Source organism: Ostrea edulis, chromosome 9 (genome assembly GCF_947568905.1).
Source record: "Ostrea edulis chromosome 9, xbOstEdul1.1, whole genome shotgun sequence".
NCBI lineage: Eukaryota > Metazoa > Mollusca > Bivalvia > Ostreida > Ostreidae > Ostrea > Ostrea edulis.
Window position 1 is genome coordinate 61,272,651 of NC_079172.1, and position 22,109 is coordinate 61,294,759.

The following is a 22,109-nucleotide window of genomic DNA, read 5'->3' on the forward strand; positions in this document are numbered from 1 at the left end:
TTATTAATCTTGATAATTTACACTGTCGGAGTAGCTTTCAGTCTCGGTACAGTAGTGTTATTAATCTTGATAATTTACACTGTCAGGGTAGCTTTCAGTCTTGGTACAGCAGTGTTATTAATCTTGATAATTTACACTGTCTGGGTAGCTTTCAGTCTTGGTACAGCAGTGTTATTAATCTTGATAATTTACACTGTCGGGGTAGCTTTGAGTCTCGGTACAGCAGAGTGTTATTAATCTTGATATTTTACACTGTCTGGGTAGCTTTCAGTCTCGGTACAGCAGTGTTATTAATCTTGATAATTTACACTGTCGGGGTAGCTTTGAGTCTCGGTACAGCAGAGTGTTATTAATCTTGTTACTACCCCATTTATTCAGAATTTTCTAAGTTCCACTGGTCACTAGGTATACACAAGTGGTGGATAAGTACTTCACACCTCTGACAGCAGCAAATTTAAAAGAGTGTGAAAAATTCCTTTAACTTTACGCGGGATTTTGAATCTTTAGGCACCATAGCAATGAGGTAAGTTTACATTGATTTATTTAAAATTTTGTTTTGTGTTATGGAAAAAAAATGTTATTATAAACAAAAATATTACATTAAACAGGTATTGGATTAAGAAGATTCTACTGTAGGACTTCAGTCTAAGAAATTTCAAAAGCATCTGGATACTTGTATATAATGTACACAGTATAAAGACTGTTTTAGAGACAGCTGAATGAAAATAGTCTAAAGTTGACAATGAACTATGGAAAATCTTAAATGATTATAAAAGTGTATGAAATCTCCTTCAACCAAAAAAAAAGTGTCCATGGTCAAATTATTTAAAATATTCTACAAGAAATTAAATAAAAAGGATTTAAAAAAAAAAAATTATTGTCCACATGCTCAACATAAGAGATATGATAAAATCCAACACTTAAAATTCAGAATACATAGCTAACCTTAACAAAATTAATGTCATTAATCGACGAAGCCCAAGTTTCACACACCAGGGATTTCTATACTGAGTCAGTTATTTTTCTGAGTCACATAAAACATCCAGAGCATGACTGAGTCATATTCCCCACATATGTATCATCTGAACACGTTTGGTCGTCAATGGAGGGCTTAAATACATTAGAGAAAAAGACCTGCTACTAAGCATCAAACCTGGCCATTCTTCTTTATTAGAAATAAAATTAATCTTAACTGCACAGCATCTACAACCCTCACCAACAAAATACCCACAAGATTTGTCACAAAGTGGCTTTAAATAGTTCCTTAAGAGAGAGCCCTCTTGAAAATCAAGAGTTTAATTCCAGAAAATAAACTCTAAAATGCTACACTAAAGGCACATATGAAAGTTTGATCCCTCAATACATTTTTTGTGCCAGTTTGGTCATGGTAGCACCCATTTGGCATGGTAGAAACAAATTTGCATAGTCGAGCAAGTTTTGCATGGTAGAACCAGTTTGGCATGGTAGAGCCAGTGTGTTAGAATTCATATTGTTTGAAAATAAGCATGCTAAAAAGCATTAGCTTGCTCATTCATCTGGAAAATATACATGTAGGTCATTTGTAACCTCCAAAACAAGAGAGTGAACCTATATAAATATCTGAGCAGTTCTGTATTCCAAGATGAATCATCTGTGCAAGTTTGGACCACAGTGACTAAGGTTAAATTTAAGTTTACAATTGATTGACAAAAGTGGCAACTGTGACTTGCTCCTGGGTGTCTAACCATGGGTTTCCAACCAGATGCCAGTTGCATAACACTTAGCTCTGCCTAACCAAAATACGACATAACTGAGCAAAGTAAATGTTTGAATAATTGCTAAAGTATTAAACAGACTAAAAAAGCATTGTGAACAGTGAGTAATACTAACTCTTCCATTCTCCTGCTGATCAGCATTAAGAAAAAACATCGGCATAAGATAGAGCATTGTAGAATTACAGCATCAGTCAACTTAAATTGTCTACTAGATATTGTTCTTCTTCAACAGTACAAGAGTGAGAGAGAGAGGGGGGGGAGGGAGAGAGAGAGAGGGGGTATGGGAACTTACCCCTGAAGGACTAGCAAAATTTGTCATTTCTTTCTCCTCTTCCACTCCCACTCTGCAACAGAAACAGAGATTACACACCTATCCAAAGCGACGAATGACTGCAACGATCCATCACATCAAAGTGAAATATATCACTGGTCCATGATCAGAAGGAATCTCAATTACAAATTACACAGCAAAAGTTTTAAACAACATCTTTACTTTTTGAGATATTCAAATCAAAAGTGAAGGCATAGGATACATGATACATTATACAGCTTAGTCTAACCTGATCTGCAGCCACCCCAACATCGGCGTAGTGAGACCACCACCAAGTATCACCGTGACGATGACAATGATCATGGTTGCCGACACCATCAACTTACGAGCCTCTGTAGCTGTGTTTCTTATGGCCAGCGCAAATGCTATAGCACCCCTTAATCCTGTGCAAGAAATATCAATGATATACACATGTACATGAATAAATCCCATGGCAACCCTCAATCCTGTTAAAGAATTATTAATCGTATTATATATAGACTAAAGGAAAAGGTATATATAATATGAATTCATTGTAATGACATCTTCATGCATTTGAAAATTTGACAGTGTAAAAATTGGAATGCAATAGTACTCACCAGAAAACATCATCATATGCATGAATGGTCGGGTGATTTTGTTTTTTCTTCCTAAGTTTAGTAAAAGTGACAATGGATAGATGTTGAAAAATCTTGCGATAAAAATAGCCATCTAAGTAGTGTTAAGGTTCCGTGATTCAGTTGGTGGGTTATATAATTTTCAGTATCATATATTTAACTGGTTAATTACAGTCCAGAGAATGTTACCCTATTATACTGACCAGAGATAACCCAAGACAAACCTTCACGTACATAACACTCAACGTTAGAAAGCAAATTACTGTTAGATACATCAGAAACACAGTTATACCAGTAAGTTACCGATAGATACATCAGACACAGTTATACCAGCAAGTTACTGTTAGATACATCAGAGACACAGTTATACCAACAAGTTACCGTTAGATACATCAGAGACACAGTTATACCAACAAGTTACCGTTAGATACATCAGAGACAGTTATACCAACAAGTTACCGTTAGATACATCAGAGACACAGTTATACCAGTAAGTTAACATTAGATACATCAGAGACACAGTTATACCAGCAAGTTACCGTTAGATACATCAGAGACACAGTTATACCAGCAAGTTACCGTTAGATACATCAGAGACACAGTTATACCAGTAAGTTAACATTTATTTAGATACATCAGACACAGTTATACCAACAAGTTACCATTAGATACATCAGAGACACAGTTATACCAGCAAGTTACCGTTAGATACATCAGAGACAGTTATACCAGCAAGTTACCATTAAATACATCAGACACAGTTATACCAGCAAGTTAACATTAAATACATCAGAGACACAGTTATACCAGCAAGTTAACATTAAATACATCAGAGACACAGTTATACCAACAAGTTACCATTAAATACATCAGACACAGTTATACCAACAAGTTACCATTAAATACATCAGAGACACAGTTATACCAACAAGTTACCATTAGATACATCAGAGACACAGTTATACCAGCAAGTTACCATTAGATACATCAGAGACACAGTTATACCAACAAGTTACCGTTAGATACATCAGAGACAGTTATACCAGCAAGTTACCATTAAATACATCAGACACAGTTATACCAGCAAGTTAACATTAAATACATCAGAGACACAGTTATACCAACAAGTTACCATTAAATACATCAGAGACACAGTTATACCAGCAAGTTACCATTAGATACATCAGAGACACAGTTATACCAGCAAGTTACCGTTAGATACATCAGAGACACAGTTATACCAACAAGTTACCGTTAGATACATCAGACACAGTTATACCAACAAGTTACCATTAAATACATCAGAGACAGTTATACCAGCAAGTTACCATTAAATACATCAGACACAGTTATACCAGCAAGTTACCATTAGATACATCAGAGACACAGTTATACCAGCAAGTTACCATTAGATACATCAGAGACACAGTTATACCAGCAAGTTACCATTAGATACATCAGAGACACAGTTATACCAGCAAGTTACCGTTAGATACATCAGAGACACAGTTATACCAGCAAGTTACCGTTAGATACATCAGAGACACAGTTATACCAGCAAGTTACCGTTAGATACATCAGAGACACAGTTATACCAACAAGTTACCATTAAATACATCAGAGACAGTTATACCAACAAGTTACCATTAGATACATCAGAGACAGTTATACCAACAAGTTACCGTTAGATACATCAGAGACACAGTTATACCAGCAAGTTACCATTAGATACATCAGGTTTGACTTTGCTTTTGTTTTCACAAAATAAATCTTTTTACAGTAACTAATTAAATTAACAATGCCTGGATGTGGATATCAATGTCTTTCGAGCAACAGCTGTAAAAGGCTTCCTCCTACAAAAACTTTCACCACCAGGTTTCCTGACCACCAGGTTTCCTGACCGTCTTTTTCCTTGGTTTTGAGTGACCAAATGAGTGTGTTGAGTTAAACAAGTTTAAACTTTATTCATTTTGTGACAATTGAAAACCCAGTTCTCGTCAGCTTGGGTATTGGTGCAGAGGGTTCACTGATGCGGAAAGAAACAGGAGTACCTGGGGGAGCCCATGTGTCTAAGTAGACGACCACATTACCCTCCCACACACAACCACTGCCAATCCTGAGGATCAAACTCAGGGTGTGGTGGTGAGAAGTGAGTGTGTTAACACTGCGCTACCCAGACATTCTGTAGACTGCTACAATTAATTCCCACCATGCATCAGTTAGCTATAGCATCCAGACATTCTACAACTTCAGACAGAGAGTGTCATCCTAATGTGATGTTCCTGCAAGAATGAGCCGAGAGGTTAATGTCTCTTTCTTCCTTTATGCCATCAAGGCACTTAGTCCAGGGTGGGGTTTTTAGTTTCCCATGATAATACAGATGTATGTACATAATATTTATTTGATCTGTATCAACAAATCAATGAAATATCCATGAAGGATTTCATGAAAGAAAAGGATACAATGGCTGATAAGATAAATAAAATGTTCCACTCCTGTGAATGGAATGTGAAAACTGCCACTCCTATATACAGGAAGACAAAATTCTCTGCCAGAAAATTCATCAATTCAAACAGCTGAAAAAATATAAGAAAAACATGAAATTAGACATGATAATGATTTTGTGATTAAATCCATACTGCTCAGTCAACACGCTTCACACAATTGTGAAGTTGATATGGGTTTTTGTTAAAGGACAATAAAATCACAAAAATGCCCACCTGTTTTGTTCTGAGTTTCGATTCTACTGACAGATTATTATATGTGTAATGGGCTTGCGTAATTCCACAGAATAGCACTGCTACAATTCCTGCAAACCAAAAACATTTTACTGAATCAGATTTTACATCCTGGTTTTGAAATTATAAGCAATAGATATGGAAGGAAAAATCAAAGACAGAACCAAAAACAGTCACTTCAGTCATAACTTAAAAAGATTATTTAATGACTAATAAATTCTGAGATAATCATGTCCAACCAGACGCCCAACAGACATCAATGACATAGATTCAGAGTTAGAATCAAAGTCTTATTTATGTTGCAAAGTAAAACAGATTCAGTTAGAGCATGACTGTAAACTCTTTCTTACCTGTCAGCCCTGCAGCCTCGCAGGCCTGAAAAGACATGTACGACATCAGGAAAAACATGGCCGTTTCCAGGAGAGGGAAATCTCGAATCTTCGTGTACTTCGTTAAGTGAGAAGGTTAAGGATTATTAATACAAGAGAAACACAATGGAACAATGTTAAATTTTACAATCAAATGTGTATTTATAAGTTAATTATAAAAAGATGAATAAATACATTTATACATTTATATGTATGTACACTGTACGTATAATATATAGTAGAATGTTTTCCACTCCTAGTTTAATTTTTGCTATCATTGTCATATCAAATAGATCTAAAATAGCACAGATTTATTTACACATTCCATGTGTTCAGACAAAAATCACATCCAAGAAATTTACAGCATACTAAATACATCTGTACTTCACAACATTGTGAAACACAAAAACTAATATTTAATCTTGAGAAACAAATTAATATTGTGCAGGATTAAACAGCACTTTCTTAATTGACTGTTCCGCTTTACAAAACAAAAGGATATGAGTGCTGTGAAACATCCAATCAGTGATCCTATTGCAAATGCCCCGGCAAATATCCCGACGAAGTTTCCCAGGGAGGAGAAGAAGGCATGAACACTGAAACCCTTAGATTCTCCGGACTTAGACGCGGAGGAGCCGTACGTTTCTACTGCCCTGGATGGAAAAACAAAAATACTGTCAAAATTCACACACAATGTCAGTACTGTACAGTGGAAACACACTACCGATTCAAATATATTGGATGTATGTAGTCCACATACAACATATCGCCTGCATGCACCTATACAAGAGTCATGTCGAAATATATTGGTTGTACAACTATTCACCTGCATGTTAATAACATTTAAACATTTCAGTTGTATGTTAGTAACATTTAAACATTTCACTTGTATGTTAGTAACATTTAAACATTTCACTTGTATGTTAGTAACATTTAAACATTTCAGTTGTATGTTAGTAACATTTAAACATTTCACTTGTATGTTAGTAACATTTAAACATTTCACTTGTATGTTAGTAACATTTAAACATTTCACTTGTATGTTAGTAACATTTAAACATTTCAGTTGTACGTTAGTAACATTTAAACATTTCAGTTGTATGTTAGTAACATTTAAACATTTCACTTGTATGTTAGTAACATTTAAACATTTCACTTGTATGTTAGTAACATTTAAACATTTCACTTGTATGTTAGTAACATTTAAACATTTCACTTGTATGTTAGTAACATTTAAACATTTCAGTTGTATGTTAGTAACATTTAAACATTTCACTTGTATGTTAGTAACATTTAAACATTTCACTTGTATGTTAGTAACATCTAAACATTTCACTTGTATGTTAGTAACATTTAAACATTTCAGTTGTATGTTAGTAACATTTAAACATTTCAGTTGTATGTTAGTAACATTTAAACATTTCACTTGTATGTTAGTAACATTTAAACATTTCACTTGTATGTTAGTAACATCTAAACATTTCACTTGTATGTTAGTAACATTTAAACATTTCAGTTGTATGTTAGTAACATTTAAACATTTCAGTTGTATGTTAGTAACATTTAAACATTTCAGTTGTATGTTAGTAACATTTAAACATTTCAGTTGTATGTTAGTAACATTTAAACATTTCAGTTGTATGTTAGTAACATTTAAACATTTCAGTTGTATGTTAGTAACATTTAAACATTTCAGTTGTATGTTAGTAATATTTAAACAAATCACTTGTATTATAGTAACATTTAAACATAACAGTTGTTTGTTAGTAACATTTAAACATATCACTTTTATGTTAGTAACATTATTTCAATTGATATTCAATCAACTTGAACAAAATGAATGAATTGATTAATAAGAATGTGTTCATTAATGCATGCATGTACTTTTAAATTGACTTTCACAGGTTCATTAATCAACTTAAGAATCTTCATACCCTGAGAGAACTATGGCGACTGCATCATTTAATACACTCTCCCCAAATATGAAAGCAAACAGATCTACGTCAGCCTTTAAATCGCTGAAAATGGCCAGCACAGTCACTGAAATGCAGGGAATACAATCAAATTAGTTTATTACTGGGTTTTTTTTTCCAATTTAACATAATATCAGTATATGTACATGTACATGTAGCCGTAAACTTTTATGACAATTCACCAGAGTCTGGATTCACATCACACGTCAAGTATTTTGCACTTCACTACCCTTAAATTCATAATGGTGGGATTAACATGAGGTCCATGACCAAAATTGCTCACCTGATCAGTTAAATTTCCCCTTGTAAAACAACCAATCCCAATAATGGTGAACCCACCCTAGCCACATTGGAGTAATGGTTTAACATACATGTATACAGTTTGACAAATTTCTAACCACTTGGCCACGGAGGCCCCTGGTTAAAGATGATGAGAAATGATAAGAGATGGTAAGAGATGACAGGAGATGGTAAGAGATGACAAGAGATGATCTAAGATAATAAGAAATGATGGGAATTGGTATGAAAAAAAATTATGAGAGATGATGAAAGATGGTAAGAGATGATGAGAGATGGTAAGAGATGGTAAAAGATGATGAAAGATGACAAGAGATGGTAAGAGATGACAAGAGATGGTAAGAGATGATCTAAGATAATAAGAAATGATGGGAATTGGTATGAAAATTTTTTTATGAGAGATGATTAAAGATGATGAGAGATGGTAAGAGATGATGAAAGATGATGAGAGATGATAAGAGATTATGAAAGATGACGAGAGATGATAAGAAATGAGATGACACAGCTGCAGTACCTGGATCTGTGGCTGAGATTATTGCTCCAAAAAAGAAACAGTCATTGAGTGTGAAGGAAATATCCATCAGTCTCGTCACACCATACATGATTCCTCTAAAATCAAAACACAGTACAAGTCACATCAGAAACCTTTAATTAACTCTTCTACATAATGACATTGTCATTTACTATAGAAAACAATCATCACATTAAAGGTACACAAAATCAGCACAAAACTGGATGGCAGATCATCCTTCACGATGAGAAATATCTTGAAACACAAACTTTTTTCAAACTTTTATCTGAATATATGTACCCATACCTGCTCCAATGAATGATCACGTGGCTACATTTCTATCAATTATCTTTAACATTATATACCTGTAATCAACTGTGTGTATATGTGCAATTAACTATGGGTGTATATGTGCAATTAACTATGTATACATGTAATAAGTATGTATACATGTAATTAATTAACTATACCTGTAATTATCCGTGTAACGGACTATAATGTATAAATGTGATTGTGTAGGTTATGATAATAAATATTGCCAATTTCAATGTCACAGACTACGTATAAATGTGATTGTGTAGGCTGTGATAATAAATATTGCCAATTTCAATGAGATTTAGATCTCCTGCAGCATCCCCTCTATAGTATGATAGAATACACACCCCACAACTACACAGGAAATCGTCGTACCAACAAAAGCAAATGCCATAATGGAACCCAAATTTCTGAAAAAATGTCTCTGCAAATAGAAAATGTACACTATAAAAGTAAATACTCTCCACAAAATGTTTTCATTATAAGTTGTTAAAAGGAAATTTAAAGCAAATTGTACATTTATTATTGTCAATTGTTTAATTTTAGTATAGTATGTATATACATGTTAAATGTGTATTGTTTGTATGTAAATATCATACGTTACTGAACCTGCCAAATGAATACATAAAATGTCTAACATTAAATAATAGTGGTATTTCTAGGGGTGAGCTGTACATATATACATGTATGTCTAACATTAAACAGTAGTGGAATTTCTAGTTGTGAGATGTACATATATCTAACATTAAATAGTAGTGGTATTTCTAGGTGTGAGATGTACATATATCTAACATTAAATAGTAGTGGTATTTCTAGGTGTGAGTGAGATGTACATATATCTAACATTAAACAGTAGTGGTATTTCTAGTTGTGAGATGTACATATGTCTAACATTAAACAGTAGTGGTATTTCTAGATGTGAGATGTACATATATCTAACATTAAACAGTAGTGGTATTTCTAGTTGTGAGATGTACATATGTCTAACATTAAACAGTAGTGGTATTTCTAGGTGTGAGATGTATATATTAAACAGTAGTGGTATTTCTAGGTGTGAGTGAGATGTACATATCTCTGTCTAACATTAAACAGTAGTGGTATTTCTAGGAGTGAGATGTATATATTAAACAGTAGTGGTATTTCTAGGTGTGAGTGAGATGTACATATCTCTGTCTAACATTAAACAGTAGTGGTATTTCTAGGTGTGAGATGTACATATATCTAACATTAAACAGTAGTGGTATTTCTAGGTGTGAGTGAGATGTACATATCTCTGTCTAACATTAAACAGTAGTGGTATTTCTAGGTGTGAGATGTACATATATCTAACATTAAACAGTAGTGGTATTTCTAGGTGTGAGTGAGATGTACATATCTCTGTCTAACATTAAACAGTATTGGTATTTCTAGATGTGAGATGTACATATATCTAACATTAAACAGTAGTGGTATTTCTAGGTGTGAGTGAGATGTACATATATCTAACATTAAACAGTAGTGGTATTTCTAGATGTGAGATGTACATATGTCTAACATTAAACAGTAGTGGTATTTCTAAGTGTGAGATGTACATATGTCTAACATTAAACAGTAGTGGTATTTCTAAGTGTGAGATGTACATATGTCTAACATTAAACAGTAGTGGTATTTCTAAGTGTGAGATGTACATATGTCTAACATTAAACAGTAGTGGTATTTCTAGGTGTGAGATGTACATATATCTAACATTAAACAGTAGTGGTATTTCTAGGTGTGAGATGTACATATCTCTGTCTAACATTAAACAGTAGTGGTATTTCTAGGTGTGAGATGTACATATATCTGTCTAACATTAAACAGTAGTGGTATTTCTAAGTGTGAGATGTACATATATCTAACATTAAACAGTAGTGGTATTTCTAGGTGTGAGATGTACATATATCTAACATTAAATAGTAGTGGTATTTCTAGATGTGAGATGTACATATATCTAACATTAAACAGTAGTGGTATTTCTAGATGTGAGATGTACATATATCTAACATTAAACAGTAGTGGTATTTCTAGGTGTGAGATGTACATATATCTAACATTAAACAGTAGTGGTATTTCTAAGTGTGAGATGTACATATATCTAACATTAAATAGTAGTGGTATTTCTAGTTGTGAGATGTACATATATCTAACATTAAACAGTAGTGGTATTTCTAGATGTGAGATGTACATATATCTAACATTAAACAGTAGTGGTATTTCTAGGTGTGAGATGTACATATATCTAACATTAAACAGTAGTGGTATTTCTAGGTGTGAGATGTACATATATCTAACATTAAACAGTAGTGGTATTTCTAGTTGTGAGATGTACATATGTCTAACATTAAACAGTAGTGGTATTTCTAGGTGTGAGATGTACATATATCTAACATTAAACAGTAGTGGTATTTCTAGGTGTGAGATGTACATATGTCTAACATTAAATAGTAGTGGTATTTCTAGGTGTGAGATGTACATATATCTAACATTAAACAGTAGTGGTATTTCTAGGTGTGAGATGTACATATATACATGTATCTCTAACATTAAACAGTAGTGGTATTTCTAGGTGTGAGATGTACATATATACATGTATCTCTAACATTAAACAGTAGTGGTATTTCTAGGTGTGAGATGTACATATGTCTAACATTAAACAGTAGTGGTATTTCTAGATGTGAGATGTACATATGTCTAACATTAAACAGTAGTGGTATTTCTAAGTGTGAGATGTACATATGTCTAACATTAAACAGTAGTGGTATTTCTAGGTGTGAGATGTACATATGTCTAACATTAAACAGTAGTGGTATTTCTAAGTGTGAGATGTACATATATCTAACATTAAACAGTAGTGGTATTTCTAGGTGTGAGATGTACATATATCTAACATTAAACAGTAGTGGTATTTCTAGGTGTGAGATGTACATATATCTAACATTAAACAGTAGTGGTATTTCTAGATGTGAGATGTACATATATCTAACATTAAACAGTAGTGGTATTTCTAGATGTGAGATGTACATATGTCTAACATTAAACAGTAGTGGTATTTCTAGTTGTGAGATGTACATATATCTAACATTAAACAGTAGTGGTATTTCTAGGTGTGAGATGTACATATATCTAACATTAAACAGTAGTAGTATTTCTAGATGTGAGATGTACCTATGTCTAACATTAAACAGTAGTGGTATTTCTAAGTGTGAGATGTACATATATCTGTCTAACATTAAATAGTAGTGGTATTTCTAAGTGTGAGATGTACATATATCTGTCTAACATTAAATAGTAGTGGTATTTCTAAGTGTGAGATGTACATATATCTGTCTAACATTAAACAGTAGTGGTATTTCTAGGTGTGAGATGTACATATATCTGTCTAACATTAAATAGTAGTGGTATTTCTAAGTGTGAGATGTACATATGTCTAACATTAAACAGTAGTGGTATTTCTAAGTGTGAGATGTACATATATCTGTCTAACATTAAACAGTAGTGGTATTTCTAGGTGTGAGATGTACATATATCTAACATTAAACAGTAGTGGTATTTCTAGATGTGAGTGAGATGTACATATATCTAACATTAAACAGTAGTGGTATTTCTAGGTGTGAGATGTACATATATCTAACATTAAACAGTAGTGGTATTTCTAGGTGTGAGATGTACATATATCTAACATTAAACAGTAGTGGTATTTCTAGGTGTGAGATGTACATATATCTAACATTAAACAGTAGTGGTATTTCTAGGTGTGAGATGTACATATATCTGTCTAACATTAAACAGTAGTGGTATTTCTAGGTGTGAGATGTACATATATCTAACATTAAACAGTAGTGGTATTTCTAAGTGTGAGATGTACATATATCTAACATTAAACAGTAGTGATATTTCTAGATGTGAGATGTACATATATCTAACATTAAACAGTAGTGGTATTTCTAGGTGTGAGATGTACATATATCTAACATTAAACAGTAGTGGTATTTCTAGATGTGAGATGTACATATATACATGTATGTCTAACATTAAACAGTAGTGGTATTTCTAGATGTGAGATGTACATATATCTAACATTAAACAGTAGTGGTATTTCTAGGTGTGAGTAAGATGTACATATGTCTAACATTAAACAGTAGTGGTATTTCTAGGTGTGATATGTACATATATCTAACATTAAATAGTAGTGGTATTTCTAGGTGTGAGATGTACATATATCTAACATTAAACAGTAGTGGTATTTCTAGGTGTGAGATGTACATATATCTAACATTAAATAATAGTGGTATTTCTAGGTGTGAGTGAGATGTACATATATCTAACATTAAACAGTAGTGGTATTTCTAGATGTGAGATGTACATATGTCTAACATTAAACAGTAGTGGTATTTCTAAGTGTGAGATGTACATATATCTGTCTAACATTAAATAGTAGTGGTATTTCTAAGTGTGAGATGTACATATATCTAACATTAAACAGTAGTGGTATTTCTAGGTGTGAGATGTACATATATCTAACATTAAACAGTAGTGGTATTTCTAAGTGTGAGATGTACATATGTCTAACATTAAACAGTAGTGGTATTTCTAGGTGTGAGATGTACATATATCTAACATTAAACAGTAGTGGTATTTCTAGGTGTGAGATGTACATATCTCTGTCTAACATTAAACAGTAGTGGTATTTCTAGGTGTGAGATGTACATATATCTGTCTAACATTAAACAGTAGTGGTATTTCTAAGTGTGAGATGTACATATATCTAACATTAAACAGTAGTGGTATTTCTAGGTGTGAGATGTACATATGTCTAACATTAAACAGTAGTGGTATTTCTAGGTGTGAGATGTACATATCTCTAACATTAAACAGTAGTGGTATTTCTAGGTGTGAGATGTACATATATCTAACATTAAACAGTAGTGGTATTTCTAGGTGTGAGATGTACATATATCTAACATTAAATAGTAGTGGTATTTCTAGGTGTGAGATGTACATATATACATGTATGTCTAACATTAAACAGTAGTGGTATTTCTAGGTGTGAGATGTACATATATACATGTATGTCTAACATTAAACAGTAGTGGTATTTCTAGATGTGAGATGTACATATATCTGTCTAACATTAAACAGTAGTGGTATTTCTAGATGTGAGATGTACATATCTCTGTCTAACATTAAACAGTAGTGGTATTTCTAGGTGTGAGATGTACATATATCTAACATTAAACAGTAGTGGTATTTCTAGATGTGAGATGTACATATATCTAACATTAAACAGTAGTGGTATTTCTAGATGTGAGATGTACATATATCTAACATTAAATAGTAGTGGTATTTCTAGGTGTGAGTGAGATGTACATATATCTAACATTAAATAGTAGTGGTATTTCTAGGTGTGAGATGTACATATATCTAACATTAAACAGTAGTGGTATTTCTAGATGTGAGATGTACATATGTCTAACATTAAACAGTAGTGGTATTTCTAGGTGTGAGATGTACATATGTCTAACATTAAACAGTAGTGGTATTTCTACATGTAGGTGTGAGATGTACATATATACATGTATGTCTAACATTAAACAGTAGTGGTATTTCTAGGTGTGAGATGTACATATATCTAACATTAAACAGTAGTGGTATTTCTAGGTGTGAGATGTACATATATCTAACATTAAATAGTAGTGGTATTTCTAGGTGTGAGATGTACATATGTCTAACATTAAACAGTAGTGGTATTTCTAAGTGTGAGATGTACATATATCTAACATTAAACAGTAGTGGTATTTCTAGGTGTGAGATGTACATATATCTAACATTAAATAGTAGTGGTATTTCTAGGTGTGAGATGTACATATATCTAACATTAAATAGTAGTGGTATTTCTAGGTGTGAGATGTACATATATCTAACATTAAACAGTAGTGGTATTTCTAGGTGTGAGATGTACATATATCTAACATTAAACAGTAGTGGTATTTCTAGGTGTGAGATGTACATATGTCTAACATTAAATAGTAGTGGTATTTCTAGGTGTGAGATGTACATATATCTAACATTAAACAGTAGTGGTATTTCTAAGTGTGAGATGTACATATATCTAACATTAAACAGTAGTGGTATTTCTAGATGTGAGATGTACATATATCTAACATTAAATAGTAGTGGTATTTCTAGGTGTGAGATGTACATATATCTAACATTAAACAGTAGTGGTATTTCTAGATGTGAGATGTACATATGTCTAACATTAAACAGTAGTGGTATTTCTAGGTGTGAGATGTACATATGTCTAACATTAAATAGTAGTGGTATTTCTAGGTGTGAGATGTACATATGTCTAACATTAAACAGTAGTGGTATTTCTAAGTGTGAGATGTACATATATCTAACATTAAACAGTAGTGGTATTTCTAGGTGTGAGATGTACATATATCTAACATTAAATAGTAGTGGTATTTCTAGGTGTGAGATGTACATATATCTAACATTAAATAGTAGTGGTATTTCTAGGTGTGAGATGTACATATATCTAACATTAAACAGTAGTGGTATTTCTAGGTGTGAGATGTACATATATCTAACATTAAACAGTAGTGGTATTTCTAGGTGTGAGATGTACATATGTCTAACATTAAATAGTAGTGGTATTTCTAGGTGTGAGATGTACATATATCTAACATTAAACAGTAGTGGTATTTCTAAGTGTGAGATGTACATATATCTAACATTAAACAGTAGTGGTATTTCTAGATGTGAGATGTACATATATCTAACATTAAATAGTAGTGGTATTTCTAGGTGTGAGATGTACATATATCTAACATTAAACAGTAGTGGTATTTCTAGATGTGAGATGTACATATGTCTAACATTAAACAGTAGTGGTATTTCTAGGTGTGAGATGTACATATGTCTAACATTAAACAGTAGTGGTATTTCTACATGTAGGTGTGAGATGTACATATATACATGTATGTCTAACATTAAACAGTAGTGGTATTTCTAGGTGTGAGATGTACATATATCTAACATTAAACAGTAGTGGTATTTCTAGGTGTGAGATGTACATATATCTAACATTAAATAGTAGTGGTATTTCTAGGTGTGAGATGTACATATGTCTAACATTAAACAGTAGTGGTATTTCTAAGTGTGAGATGTACATATATCTAACATTAAACAGTAGTGGTATTTCTAGGTGTGAGATGTACATATATCTAACATTAAATAGTAGTGGTATTTCTAGGTGTGAGATGTACATATATCTAACATTAAATAGTAGTGGTATTTCTAGGTGTGAGATGTACATATATCTAACATTAAACAGTAGTGGTATTTCTAGGTGTGAGATGTACATATATCTAACATTAAACAGTAGTGGTATTTCTAGGTGTGAGATGTACATATGTCTAACATTAAATAGTAGTGGTATTTCTAGGTGTGAGATGTACATATATCTAACATTAAACAGTAGTGGTATTTCTAGATGTGAGATGTACATATCTCTGTCTAACATTAAACAGTAGTGGTATTTCTAGGTGTGAGATGTACATATATCTAACATTAAACAGTAGTGGTATTTCTAGGTGTGAGATGTACATATATCTAACATTAAATAGTAGTGGTATTTCTAGGTGTGAGATGTACATATATCTAACATTAAACAGTAGTGGTATTTCTAGATGTGAGATGTACATATATCTAACATTAAACAGTAGTGGTATTTCTAGATGTGAGATGTACATATCTCTGTCTAACATTAAACAGTAGTGGTATTTCTAGGTGTGAGATGTACATATATCTAACATTAAACAGTAGTGGTATTTCTAGGTGTGAGATGTACATATATCTAACATTAAATAATAGTGGTATTTCTAGGTGTGAGATGTATACATTAAACAGTAGTGGTATTTCTAAGTGTGAGATGTACATATATCTGTCTAACATTAAATAGTATTGGTATTTCTAGATGTGAGATGTACATATATCTGTCTAACATTAAACAGTAGTGGTATTTCTAGGTGTGAGATGTACATATATACATGTATGTCTAACATTAAACAGTAGTGGTATTTCTAGGTGTAAGATGTACATATATACATGTATGTCTAACATTAAACAGTAGTGGTATTTCTAGTTGTGAGATGTACATATATCTAACATTAAACAGTAGTGGTATTTCTAGGTGTGAGATGTATACATTAAACAGTAGTGGTATTTCTAGGTGTGAGATGTACATATATCTAACATTAAACAGTAGTGGTATTTCTAGATGTGAGATGTACATATATCTAACATTAAACAGTAGTGGTATTTCTAGATGTGAGATGTACATATATCTAACATTAAACAGTAGTGGTATTTCTAGATGTGAGATGTACATATGTCTAACATTAAACAGTAGTGGTATTTCTAGGTGTGAGTGAGATGTACATATATCTGTCTAACATTAAACAGTAGTGGTATTTCTAGATGTGAGATGTACATATATCTAACATTAAACAGTAGTGGTATTTCTAGGTGTGAGATGTACATATATCTGTCTAACATTAAATAGTAGTGGTATTTCTAGATGTGAGATGTACATATATCTGTCTAACATTAAACAGTAGTGGTATTTCTAGATGTGAGATGTACATATGTCTAACATTAAACAGTAGTGGTATTTCTAGGTGTGAGATGTACATATATCTAACATTAAACAGTAGTGGTATTTCTAGGTGTGAGTGAGATGTACATATATCTGTCTAACATTAAACAAGATGTACTGTGAGCAATGCTCACTAAGAATACCCCCGCTTACCCCAATCTCCCAAAGGGTGTTGTTAATAGGTATATATTACCTCTTTCCTGAGTGTAAAAATATGGTATGCCTTTGTAGAAGAAAATGGAAGGTATAGTCCGAACACAAATCCATGACATAAACCTATAATTTTGACCTTGAGATCAAAGGTCAAGGTCATAAAGGGGTCATGAATGTACATGACACATAGTCTCATGGTGATACACTCATGTCTTATGGTATGACTATGTCAAAACCCTATAATCAATTTTGACCTTAAGGTTGAAGTTCAAGGTCATAAAGGTACTTGACACATCATCTCATGGTGATACACTCATGTGTCAAATATGGTACAGGGTTCCAACTTCGACTGAATACCTTAAGGGCCAAGTGGGCCCCTGAATAAGAAATCCTGTTAGCCCACATGAAATTTTAGTAGCCCACACATATTATGAAATTGAATAACATGGTTGGTTTTTTTTTACAAGAAAAAAGAAATATCAGGTCACATTGCAATTTATTTAAAAAATTAAAATATCAATATTTAAATTCTGTTTCCTTCTCCGTAATTCTTTCAAATACCTCTCTCATTTCCACTCTCATTTCGTCAACACCTAGCAACTTTATGATCTTCGTGGTGTCTGACTTTAACACACGTTTCTTCAGACTTTTTATGTTATTTCAAAATTTCTCAGCTTTATGATGCTGTCAAGTTTATAACTTGGGCAAGCTGTCACAACGATTGGACCTTTCGTGTCATGTTTTATACACACAGCTTTTTGCCGTCATCGAGCCATATTCTCCCCTTCTTTCCACTTTGGTTAAAAGCAGACGCTTTCTTTTCGTTTGAAGTAACCCTTGCGTTGTTCAACTTCTGGTTTAAATACATTTTGGAAGGTTTGATACCCCAGGAATCATGAATGTCATGAATGTCTCGCCAAGTGGCAAAACCTAAACCGGAAATTGAACGTCAAGTTTAGCTGCCAATGTGAGTGGGCGAGCGGTAATTTGGAACCCTGTGGTATGCCTATGTCAAAGAACAAAGAAGTCATGGCCCGGACACGAATACATTGTAAAAACGTTTAATTTTGACCTTGAGGTCAAGGTCATATGGAGGTCATGAAGGTACATGACACATCGTCTCATGGTGATACACTCATGTGTCAAATATGGTATGCCTATGTCAAAGAACAAAGAAGTTATGGCCATGACATGAATCCATTGTAAAAACCTTTAATTTTGACCTTGAGGTCAAGGTCATATGGAGGTCATGAAGGTATATGACACATCGTCTCATGGTGATACACTCATGTGTCAAATATGGTATGCCTATGTCAATGAACAAAGAAGTTATGGCCCGGACACGAATCCATTGTAAAAAATCTTTAATTTTGACATTGAGGTCAAGGTCATATGGAGGTCATGAAGGTAGATGACACATCGTCTCATGGTGATACACTCATGTGTCAAATATGGTATGCCTATGTCAAAGAACAAAGAAGTTATGGCCTGGACACGAATCCATTGTAAAAAAAACCTTTAATTTTGACCTTGAGGTCAAGGTCATATGGAGGTCATGAAGGTAGATGACACATCGTCTCATGGTGATACACTCATGTGTCAAATATGGTATGCCTATGTCAATGAACAAAGAAGTTATGTCCCGAACACGAATCCATTGTAAAAAACCTTTAATTTTGACCTTGAGGTCAAGGTCATATGGAGGTCATGAAGGTAGATGACACATAGTCTCATGGTGATACATTCATGTGTCAAATATGGTATGCCTATGTCAAAGAACAAAGAAGTTATGGCCCAGACACGAATCCATTGTAAAAAACCTTTAATTTTGACCTTAAGGTCAAGGTCATATAGAGGTCATGAAGGTACCCGACACATCGTCTCATGGTGATCCACCTGTGTGCCAAATATGGTATGCCTATGTCAAAGAACAAAGAAGTTATGACCCAGACACGAATCTGGAGACAGACAGACGGACGGACGGACGGACAGACAGACAGAGTGATTCCTATATACCCCCCAGAACTTCGTTCGGGGGATATAATAATAGTGGTATTTCTAGGTGTGAGCTGTACATACGTGTATATACTATGATGATGAATTGTCTTACCCTTTTCATGCTGTAACCTGCCTCAAATATAATAAATGGCAGAAGAACATTAAAGAATAATTCTGGATCAAAGGTCACCTGAAAAACATAAAACAGCACACATGTTTAAAGAAATCTGACATTACTAACTGATGTTGGATACAAGATGAAATTGATTAACATTAGTCAAATATAAAAGTTAAAGTTAACCTTTAAGACTATGAGATAAAACTTCAATCACCTGATTTCTCACTCAGAACCCAAACAAAAGTTTCTAGGTGTGACAGGAGGTGTAAATTGGAGATTTGATGGAAGAGTGAATACAACCTTTAAGTTCCTACGCATGTTTTGACTCTTGACTTAAGTCTCTATGAATGACTTACAGCCATAAGAAGTTATGTTTTGCACTCTGGACTTGGGCTTCTGTGTGTGACTTAAAGCCACAACAAGTTGTGTTTTACACTCTTGACTTAAGTTTCTATGAGTGACATATAGCCACAACAAGTTGTGTTTTTGACTCTTGACTTAATTTTCTATGAGTGACTTACAATCATAACAAGTTGTGGTTTTGACTCTTGACTTTTAAAGTCTCTATGAGTGACTTACAGCCATAACAAGTTGTGACAGCTGTTGTTCTTCCTCGCTGACTTCGCCCCAGATGTTGTATTGCACGGTTATAGACCCGTTCCTCTGACCTTTCAGATCCAGCAACACAGACTCCGGAGCCTTGCTAGTGGAGTATGACACATTTCCACTTTCTACAATCTTAACATGTGGTGGCTTTGTATCAGGTTTGAAACTGGCATACCTGATGATCACTCCAACTATCATACCTATAAAAAAAGAATTCCAGAACTGTAACATATTAACAATTGCACAGGATCAACAACAGATAGATCTATCAACAGTTCCTTTTTAATTTAACATTAATTAGTTTGTTTTTAGATATATATTGGTAGAAAATTGCTTTCATCAAACAGGTGCACAAGTGCACTTTTGGCACACATTGTTAAACATTTGTAAAGTAGCAGCACATGTTTGGATTACACAGATGCTTAAAAATGGATGCTGATTGTAAAGTACAGCCTAGGAAAGGGATCCAATAATTTTCTTCACTGGAACTACACTGTACATATGTATTTGACACATGTATTTTCAAATTAAGGTCACTTTTTTAATTTCAAAACCATATTAGATGATGGTTATATGATGCATTTGTCCACTGCAAATACCGTCTGTGTACATGAAAGGCAAAGAATGAAGTGGAACCCAAGCAAATTTTGATTTAAATAAACTGGTCAATTTTCAAATTGATTCTCCAACCTCTCAGGATGTACTTTATAATATATATTTTCTATGAAATTTGGTAACAACCTAGATAAACTGTAAGCTTGTTTGTTTGTTGTTTCCTGAAATATTCACAATCTTTTTCATTTATGCAGTGACGTGAAGTGCCACAAATTTTGACCTATGCATGGCTAATGCCTACTGTGACATGAAACGTTCAGTTTAAGATTTGTTGTAATGGTTAGAGAAGATCTGATTTTAATGAGTTTGGTTAGACGCTGTATCAGAATTGACCCCGGGCCTCCTGGTTGCGAATCTAGCACCCAAACCATTAGGCTACTGCAACCCGATGTAAGTTGAAAACTTCCAGAATTTAGTATAAAACAGCTTTAGTTCATCATTCTTTTTAATCACTGGAATTGGGTACCCTGCAATATGAGTTATAAGTTTTCTATTATACATGCATGTATCAATGGTGCCCAGGAGGTTTTCAGAGGGTCTGTTCATCAAATTTGGATTTACATAACATGTGTATTAACTTCGCATATTGTGACAATAATTTTAATACTAGAATTACAACGTGTACCAGTCATCCATCCGAGTATTGATCACGCTCATTGTTAACTTGTGTGATTAAGAGAGAGATTCTACTACAACACTAGAATTTAGCTAGCTCACTAACATCGAACAAGACAGTATAATAAGTTCTATAAATATATACATATATATATTATATATATATATTGTCTGCTACAGTACTGTATCCCTGTGTATTTAGAATATATTTTCAAAGAATTTTCTTTAAATATTCCAAGTATGTAAAACTTTCATCCTTTCTTGTTACCCTGCACTGAACTAAGGATGTATGGTGTGAACGTTGATCTACAATACTTGAGCATGCTTGCAATTGTACTCCTGTGGTTGTTTAGAAGATTTTTAAAAACTTTTCCTTTGTAAAACTTCAAACCCCATCTAATGATCTTGAGAGCTCATCTAGATTCCTGGCACCATGGTGTA

At 33.4% G+C, this 22,109-nt stretch overlaps 1 protein-coding gene across 13 annotated transcripts in view; it reads right to left on the reverse strand.

Moving 5' to 3' along the window:
• LOC125657776 (sodium/hydrogen exchanger 6-like) overlaps positions 1 to 22,109 on the reverse strand; it is a 47,226-nt gene that overhangs the window by 21,395 nt on the left and 3,722 nt on the right. For 8 of the 13 annotated variants that reach the window (XR_008798683.1, XR_008798684.1, XM_056149803.1 and 5 more), the window contains exons 2-14: positions 20,412 to 20,638; positions 19,827 to 19,904; positions 9,231 to 9,307; positions 8,572 to 8,666; positions 7,722 to 7,827; positions 6,290 to 6,440; positions 5,770 to 5,875; positions 5,402 to 5,490; positions 5,144 to 5,257; positions 2,664 to 2,775; positions 2,315 to 2,468; positions 2,047 to 2,098; positions 1,870 to 1,884 (exon numbers count right to left, since the gene is read on the reverse strand). Coding sequence is in view for 10 of the 13 variants with exons in the window: in XM_056149803.1 (XP_056005778.1) it covers positions 1,870 to 1,884; positions 2,047 to 2,098; positions 2,315 to 2,468; positions 2,664 to 2,775; positions 5,144 to 5,257; positions 5,402 to 5,490; positions 5,770 to 5,875; positions 6,290 to 6,440; positions 7,722 to 7,827; positions 8,572 to 8,666; positions 9,231 to 9,307; positions 19,827 to 19,904; positions 20,412 to 20,638 (1,376 nt within the window). In the remaining 3 variants the exon portion in view is untranslated. The remainder of the gene's footprint in view (positions 1 to 1,869; positions 1,885 to 2,046; positions 2,099 to 2,314; positions 2,469 to 2,663; positions 2,776 to 5,143; positions 5,258 to 5,401; positions 5,491 to 5,769; positions 5,876 to 6,289; positions 6,441 to 7,721; positions 7,828 to 8,571; positions 8,667 to 9,230; positions 9,308 to 19,826; positions 19,905 to 20,411; positions 20,639 to 22,109) is intronic. The other 5 variants (XR_008798685.1, XM_048888544.2, XM_056149812.1 and 2 more) reach the window with 1 other exon arrangement.